We start from the raw sequence: 8,552 nt of genomic DNA, 5'->3' as shown, positions 1-8,552 counted from the left end.
TTCTAAGATACTATCTTTGGAAGTATATACAGCATAGTCCCCTGGCAATTGACTTCCATGTTTTCAAATCCACCAAAGTCATGAAATACTTCTGGTCATCATTTCTTGCAACTCCCATTCACACAATTGTGAGTTGGTCCTCTTCAAAGATGGCTTCAAAGATGTTTATGGGCTTTTCCAGTTCCCAACTGCCTCCTGATCCTTCCCCTTGAAGGTGTTAGGAACCACCATAAAACTTGCATTCTGGAGAGTGCTAGGAACCACCATAAAACTCACATTTTAATATCCAGCATGATTCTATTCCTTTGTTTCTTTGTGGCATGTCTAGAGCGATCACATGCACATTTTTGTAAATCACTGTGGGTCACTATTGTATAGAATAAACGGCACAAAGAAAGAATATGGTGGATAACATCATACCACATGATTTAGGATAACACGGTAGAATGCTCATTGGCTGAAGTCATTATAAAATGGTATGCTAACTCATTGACCAAGGGTTATTGTAGAGTCTGTCAAGCTATCTTTCATTGTCTGTGAACGTACAGTAGCTGTCCAAACGTAGAAGAAAACATTATTATGGTACCAAAATAGACTTAAGTATGTCTTTAAAGAAAAATATTTCAGAGACAAGTATATTAAAACCAGTATTTGCTGTTTTGGCAATGTTATGTTTGATCATACATTTCTGAGTCTAGTAGGATCCTGTGGGAAATTTTTACATACCCGCTTTCACTGCTGTATGGAAAAGGGTATTACTGCTTCCCTATCCCAAAGTCTAAACCCTCTGTAGACAGAGACACTATCTTATGAGTATACTTAACGTAGCACAAACTCTGATATGTAGTAGAGGCCAACAAAATACCAGCATGTAAGTAAGACTTGTTGAGTGATGCTGGAGGGGGCAGCAAGTAGAAGAGGCAAAGGTCCACCCCAGAGGCTAACACCTAGCTTCCACAGGGTTGAAGTTTCTTGATCTCAGCACGACTGACATTTTGCGCCAGATAACCCTTTGCTGTGGGGGCTGTCCAGCATGTTACCTCAGGCTTAGCAGCGTCCTTGGCTTCTACTCACTAGGTGCCATGGCACCAGCCCCACAACATGAAGACCAAAAATGTCTCTAGACATTGCCAAATGTCCCCTTTGGTGGGGGTGGGGGGTTGCCTCCGATTGAGATGCTGCATTAAATCCGTCTCATTGATTTTCTTTCAATCACCAGATTCAGGTCTGGGCAAAAGAAGGCAACTCCTGGTCTAGAGAGATCAGGATTGTTATGTCATGTTATGAGAGAATATACAATCATAGCTAAATTCTGAGGATCACTCTGTGCACACTTATTTATGCTCACCTATCTCTGTTACTCTAATAAAATACTGGGCAATTTGTATTTATGTATATGTATAGGACAGAAAGAGGAAAAGTAGAAAAAATTGGATTTATTGGGAGTAGTTGAGCAATACTGCAAATGAATTATTTACTCATATTTGGCAGAACCCTTTGCGGCCTCAAGCTTCAGGAGGACAGATAAGTCCCTCAGCTCCATGACCAGGTGACCAAGGAGAGCTCTCATATCCTGCACTTGTTTGAGAAGAATGCCCATCTGGTGATACAGATGGGGGTCTGGCACCTGCAGAGGAGAGAAGCCTGGATCCTTAGAAGGGGTGGACAGTGGAGGCTGAGGTCCAGGGGAAGCAGTTGGAGGAGATTCTGGAACAGCTGATTTCTGAGGAACTGGATTCAAGGTGGGTGGTGCAGTAGAGCTGGAGGGACCTGCATTATGGGGTAGGGGGCACATATTATAAGAGTGCTGTCTGACTCTGACCCTAACCTCATATTTGTGGTCAATTTTTCTTTTCTGAAAGTGGACCCCACATTGGACCCCACAATGCCAGCAGAGGTTTGAGGACTCCCTCATGGTCAAAATTTGAATCTGAAGCTTGGCTACCTCAGTTTGAAAATCTTCAGTGATGAGGCTTCATCCTTACAGGGCTATAGATATTAGCCAATTCTTACTCTATCAAGGCAGAACCCAATTCCCTGCAGTATAGATGCGGTAATTGGTCCTAGGTCAACATCTTCACTGTATATGACACTAGTGTAATTCCTTGTCTTTGTGTCAGCCTTCAGTGCTTCTAGGACACCTCCATTAGCCCTTTGGGTCACCTCCTCTTCAAGATGAGAATCTTCTATGCCCCCCATTATTTTTCTTATGACATGACTTCAACCCCCTCATTACCCTGGTTACCACCTCCTCTGGATAAATTATTTCAGGTCAAATGCAGCCTTTTTAATTGGGGGTCCCTGAACGGAGCATAAACTCCAGACCACTTCATCTTCATTCTAGATACTATATTCCTGTAGATGCCCAGAGTTCATGTAGGGAGCATAAGGTCTATGGGGCAGCAGCTGTGGAGCTGGCTCAGGTCTTGGTTTGGTGACGCGTGCACCATGGTCTGAGGGAGAAGTTCCCTATCTGTGCTCTCTTCCATCCCCAACTCCGGCTTACGATTCCTGCCTCCTCTGTGTCCTTTCTTTACCTGCTCATACCAAACCCCAGCTCATGGGTCCAATCCTTCCCCCCACTTTTCATACATGCCAGACAAATACACACTAACTTACCCTGCACCCGGATCTCCAGCTTAGAGCTCTGTTTCCAAACTTGGTTGTCCTCAGTGGTTGCTTCACACCAGTAGGACCCAGAGTGTCCCTCTGAAACTGTGGGGATTTGGAATTCCGGGGAGAGGCCCCTGCTGCGCACTGTCTTGCTATCCTTGTAGAAGGAGAAGAAGAGCCGAGCGGTTGACCTCTGCAGGGGCAGCTTTGTCTGACAGCTCAGGGTCACCGGGTCCCCCTTTTGGGGCTCAGCTGAAGGGGTGGCTCTGAGAAGTGGGGCTGGAAACAGTTCTGGGGGAGAGATAGGTGAGAAAGAAGAGCTCAGCCATTGTACATTCAGGTGGACCCATGCCAGGCAAAGAACCCAGTCACACTTTCCTCCCCCTAATCCCATCAGGAACGAGCACTCTGATCAAAGCTGCATCAGAACCTTTCAAATCTTCTCTCTTGAACGAGACAAGATTAGAAGAGACCCAGAGGTGGGCAAATCTGACAATAGTCCAGACGCTCAATCAGTGAACTTTGGGAAGCATGGATCTGTATGATAGAGCTGTGGGAAGCATACTGAACGTGGAGAGGGCTGAATGACTTGAGAATGCAATGCTGAGATGCTGCCCCTCCTGAAACCCAACTCGGGCATTAGCCAGCAACCTGTTCCTTAGCCTTCAGTGATCTTGCCACCTCCAGTGAAAGACGGTCTTGGTTCCTCTGTGTCTCCCCACCTGCCTCTGCCACAATGACACTGCCTCCAACTCTCACCTTGGACCTTGATGGCCACGGGAGATGCTGTTTCTGGACTCCCAGGACCAGGACTCCTGAAGATGCCACTGCAGTGATAGTGCCCACTGTCAGCCTCTTGCACCACGGCGATGGAGAATTCCCTATTAGGTCCAGGAGGACCCATTGCTGAGCCATCTCGGTAGAAGGTCACCTGGGTCAGTGGCCAGTCTTGCCAGGCTTGGCAGCGTAGAATCAGTGGGTCTCCTTCAAATATAGGGCTGACTGGACCTTGGAGGATCAGCCAGTCTGTGGCCCAAAGCAAGAGTTGAGCATGATCCACTGCTTTCCATGGGAGCTCCCCGTACTACCCACATAGACTTCCCTCTAAGCTTTCTCTGAGGGTCCGGATAATTTTCGCCCCTAGTTGGGAATGTAGAACAACTTCTCTAAGACTTAAGACTGAGGGAACCCTGGCATCTGTGGGCTAAATATGGGGAAGAAGGCACAGAGTCCCCCCCTTATCCACAGTTTTGCTTTCCATGGTCAACTGCAGTCCAGACCCAAATGATCCTCCTTCTGACATATCATCAGAAAATCAGTAGTAGCTTAACACTACATCATAATGCCTATGTCATTCCCCTCACTTATCTTATCAAGTAGGCATTTTATCATCTCACATCATCACAAGATAGGTAAGTATTAGTACAATAAGGTATTTTGAGAGAGGGAGAGACTATTCTCATAACTTTTACAACAGAACATTGTTATAACTATTCTATTTTATTATTAGGTATTGTTGTTAATCTCTTACTGATCTCTTACTGTGCCTAATTTATATTTTATCATAGGTATATGGGTATAGAAAAAACTTAGTATATTTAAGCTTTGGTACTCTCTGCAGTTCCAGGCATCCACTGGGGGTTTGGGAACATATCCTCCATGGATAAGGTGTGGGGGAGGGGGAGGGGGGAGCTACTGTATCTCATCCCATGGCCAGTTTCTTGGGGCGCCTTCCTGAGTGGGTTGGTGAACTAAACAGACAGGTTTGGGAAATGGGAGAAAGAGAAGGCCTGCACAAGTCAGTCCTTCCCAAGACCTCACCGTAAGACACAATCAGATGGAAGGGTTTACTGAAAGTGTAGCCCTTGACCTGGAAGTCAACTTCCCTTGGGTCTGTCAAGTCCTCCTGGATACCACAGCTGCTGTCTTGGGTCCTGACCGGTCCTTCACATTGTAGCGTCTCAAAAGTGACAGCTGAGGAGGGCATGGTTTGAGAACCAGAAAACAATGCTGTGACTTGAAGGAAGAAGACAGAAAACTGCCCTCCACAAGGGAATCTCCAGGGGAATCATCCTTTTTAGAGAGAGAAGGGGAAGACGCCAAAACACATATGGGTCTCTTGACCAAATACTTTTGGCTTGATTCACTGGCTTTCAGGTGCTCTCAGGGAATGGACCGTGCTATGGGCACGAGGTTGGGGAGAGAATGGCAGAATGTGAACTCACCAGCATGACATCCAGCTGTTGGCGCAGGAAACCAGAGGCCAAAGGCAACGATGACCCCAGAGCAGGCAGACACAGGACATGAGGGAAAGGGAGATGATCAGATTTTAACACACACTGGGGGTATTTAATGTATGCTACACACCGCTAGGCACTTGTACACATGATTTTACTTCATCTTGACAAGACCGCTGGGTATGCGATCTCACTCCCAATTTTACAAAGCTAACAGAAACAGGCTTAGAGCAGTTCATTAACTTACCCAAAATTTCAAAAGGAAGTAGGGAATGGAGCAAGAAAGGAAGGTATGTCTGATCCAAAATCAGTGTTCTTTTTCCTTCATGGTTTAGACTTGATCAACTGTAAGTCTCAGACCTTCCTTGGGGGGGTTTCCTTCCATATTTTTATTTTCTCAAAATTCCCTTGGCTCTTCAACCATGAATGTATTATCTACCAATTAGCTTTCAGTACCAAGTGGTGTCTCCTCCTTCCTTGTTACCTCCTTTCGGGTCTTCATTTTTCAGCCATTTCTACCTTGATGTCCTCTGTCCCTTGAACTTTCCATGACAACAGTGGAGCCCTTCCTATGTCCTTCCCTCTACTCCAAACCTCTGCTCCCAGTCTGTACTGGTAACTATGGAACAATTCTTTCCTTGCTTCCAGGCTAAAACTTCCAGGTAAGGATCTCGCACTGCATCTCCTCCACCTATCTCTTAGCTCCATGGTTGACGCAGGCAAGGTAATTTCCATTTTTCCCATTTTCATGACTGCTTCTTGTCCCTTAATCCCTCTCCAATTCTTCTGGCTCCATCGTCATTCACATATACTCAATTCTTCACTCCGTTCTTTCCTGACCCACTTGCCTTTGCTCCCTTCCACTCCCAAAGGCCCCAAACTCTTCTTGGACCCTGTAACTTCCCCTAGCAAGGCCCGTTTCCACTTCCTAATTCTCATTACATCAGTACCAGGTGTTTTCTTTAGATCCTCCCTCAGCTCCCTTCACCACCCTGCTGCTACCTTTTTCAGTTCCTCTGCTATCATTCAACTAGACTCAGCCTCCATTCCTGTTTGAAAATGAACTTGTGGGTTGCCAGGCACTTTCGCTCAATAAATTATGTGGTAGGCATTAGTCTCATTTTATGAATAAGAAAATGGAATTAGAGGGGCGCCTGGGTGGCTCAGTGAAGCATCTGCATTGGGCTCAGGTCACGATCCCTGGGTCCTGGGACTGAGCCCGATGTCAGGCTCTCTGCTCAGCAGGGAGTCTGCTTTTCCCTCTCCCTTTGCCCCTCCCCTGCATTCACATGCGCTCTCTCTCTGTCTCTCAAATAAATAAATAACGTCTTAAAAAAAAAAAAGAAAAGAAAATGGGGAGCGCCTGGGTGGCTCAGTCGTTAAGCGTCTACCTTTGGCCCAGGGCATGATCCCAGGGGCCTGGGATGGAGTCCCGCATCAGGCTCTCTGCTCTGTGGGGAGCCTGCTTCTCCCTCTCCCACTCCCCCTGCTTGTGTTCCCTCTCTCGCTGGCTGTCTCTCTCTCTGTCAAATAAATAAATAAAATCTTTAAAAAAGAAAAGAAAATGGAATTAGAGGTATAAAAAGTGAATTTTCCAGGGCAACATAGAGCTAGTTAATAGAAGAAGAACATTTTGAGACCAGCAGTGTCTGGAATTCTTGCCAGAATACCAGTGCTGTATCTTCATACAGTCACCCAGTCCTGCTTGTACCAGTTCAAGAAAATGATTCAACAAAATTTTTGTGCAGGGGCAATGCAATTGCTAAAAATTCAAACATAAATTTGACAAGGTTAAAAAACAAAAAAAGCATTGTCCTTGTCTGCAAATAACTCAGTTTAGTGGACAGCGCTGTCTTATGAAGAGATTATTTCAGCATGAGGCGGAAAGTAATAACAAAGGCATAAGACAGGCAGCCACTGGGACAAAAAGGAGGGTACAAAGAAGGTTCCCCGGTGAAGATGCCATCTATGCAGAATATTTAGGGATGCCTAAAAGTTTGTGAGTGAGAGGGATTGGGGGCCATGGAGAGAGCTCATCTCAAGCAGAAGTAGCAATATGAGCTAAGCTTGGAGATAGGTAAGAACCTGGTGTGTGAATGGATAAATACAAGCAGGTTAGGGTTTATTACAGCATAATATGCAGGGCTCACAAAGTAGCAGCAGAGCCTGCAGAGGTTAAATAGGAACCAGGCTATGGTGGGCCTTGTGCACGTTGGCTGCAACTGCAGAATCCATTTCAAGGGCACAAGGCTGAGACACGGAGGTTAGTCAGGAACTTATTGGACTATCCGAAGTCTGCAATGATGAGGGCTTTTCCTAGCACACTATTAGTTCTGTTTCAAGGAGGGGACTGTCTGTAAGAACAGTTTAGAAGGTATATTTTGCAAAACCTGCTGATTGATCATATGCAGAGGATGGAGAGGGAAGAGTCTAGGTGTTCTCCCAAGTTTTTGGCCTGGATGCCCAGCTGGATGCCATGAATTGAGATCAGACATAGTGAAAGGTGAAATTAGGAGAGGCAGGGGACAGGAGGACAGATGAGTTCAGCTCTTGTCATATTGTGCTGAGATATCTGTCAAACATGGAGGTACATATGTCTCGTACAAAGTTGGATCTTTGACTGTGAAACTCAAAAGCACAATTAGGATTGGGCGTATGACTTTGGACTCTTAAGTAGATAGTTGTAGCGGTAAAAATGATACAGATAAATGAACTCACTAAGGAGCTGTGTAAAGAGTGAAGGGTAGGGAGGCAGGAATGCAGCAGTAGAAAACACAAGTCTTCAAGAGGAAGAGAACAGAAGCCACCCAAGGGACAAAAACACGTACAAGGAGAGCAAGGAGAAAATGGCACGTGGAAGTCAGGCGAGCAGAGAATGTCGAGAAAGAATAAGTGGCCAACATTGCCCAATGCAGCAGAGAAGTCCAGCAGTAGAACTAAAAGGTGGGCAATGGTGCAATCGATATGGAAGTCATAGCACCCTGGGCAAAACTGATTCCAGTGGAAGCCAGATGGGGAGCACTGAGGTATGAGCGAGAAGTGAGGAAGTGGAGAAAGCAAGTGCAAACTTTCTTTCAAGAATTTGAGAAAAGGAAGGAAAAGAGTTGAGGTGGTAAATGGGGCATCACAGTCAAGGGGACTTTTAGAATGGAAAAGGCTTGAAGATTTTTATATTCAGAAAGAGACATTCAATCCAACACACCAGACTTTGTAATATCTTTCCTTCATTTCCCACCTGCATATTGCTTCTTTGGGCCAAAGTCAATCCACATACCTTTACATTGATCAAAGTCAGGCGTATCTCCATTCCCACACCAACGTCCAAACATATCACTTACCCAGTAGCATCTGGACTGCCCAGAGCATGGTAGGAGAGAAGTAGAGGACCCCAGCCGCGAGGACACAGCTCAGCTTCATGGTGACTGTTTAGGTCTCCTGCAGCCTCTAACGCACTGATTTTCTTCAACATGAAACCTCTCAAATTAGAAAAGAGGAAGTAAATCTAACTGTCTCATCTTCTTGCATCTGCGACCTATTTTCAACTTTGTGATTGGCTTTCATCATTCAGATTTGTCTAGGTTGGCCCCAGCATCGCCTACATCCTTAGGATTGTGGATGAAATAGTAACACCCTGAATTTTCCAAGAATTCTCCCATAGAGCTCAGAGAACTTCCAAAGCACGTAATTGTCTGATATCCTTCT

The 8,552-nt window shown here is 45.6% G+C and overlaps 1 protein-coding gene across 2 annotated transcripts; it reads right to left on the bottom strand.

Annotated features, from left to right (window-relative positions):
- Window positions 1-1,421: 1,421 nt before the first annotated feature.
- FCRLA (Fc receptor like A) lies at window positions 1,422-8,282 on the bottom strand. 2 transcript variants are annotated; one of them, XM_087855891.1, is made up of 5 exons: window positions 8,189-8,282; window positions 4,435-4,629; window positions 3,373-3,639; window positions 2,620-2,904; window positions 1,422-1,770 (listed from the first exon to the last, which is right to left on the bottom strand). In XM_087855891.1, exons 1-5 carry the CDS (start codon window positions 8,265-8,267, stop codon window positions 1,475-1,477), a joined length of 1,122 nt encoding a protein of 373 aa, XP_087712017.1. In that variant the 5' UTR covers window positions 8,268-8,282; the 3' UTR covers window positions 1,422-1,474. The 2 variants fall into 2 exon arrangements, with proteins under 2 accessions (XP_087712017.1, XP_087712019.1); XM_087855893.1 differs by having other exon boundaries at window positions 4,435-4,587.
- Window positions 8,283-8,552: the final 270 nt, after the last annotated feature.

The sequence above is a fragment of the Ursus americanus genome, chromosome 2 (assembly GCF_024610735.1).
Source record: "Ursus americanus isolate L20-20 chromosome 2, mUrsAme1.1.p, whole genome shotgun sequence".
Classification (NCBI taxonomy): Eukaryota; Metazoa; Chordata; class Mammalia; order Carnivora; family Ursidae; genus Ursus; species Ursus americanus.
The sequence above is the reverse complement of the archived record's forward strand: the minus strand, read 5'-3'. Positions and strand labels throughout refer to the sequence as shown.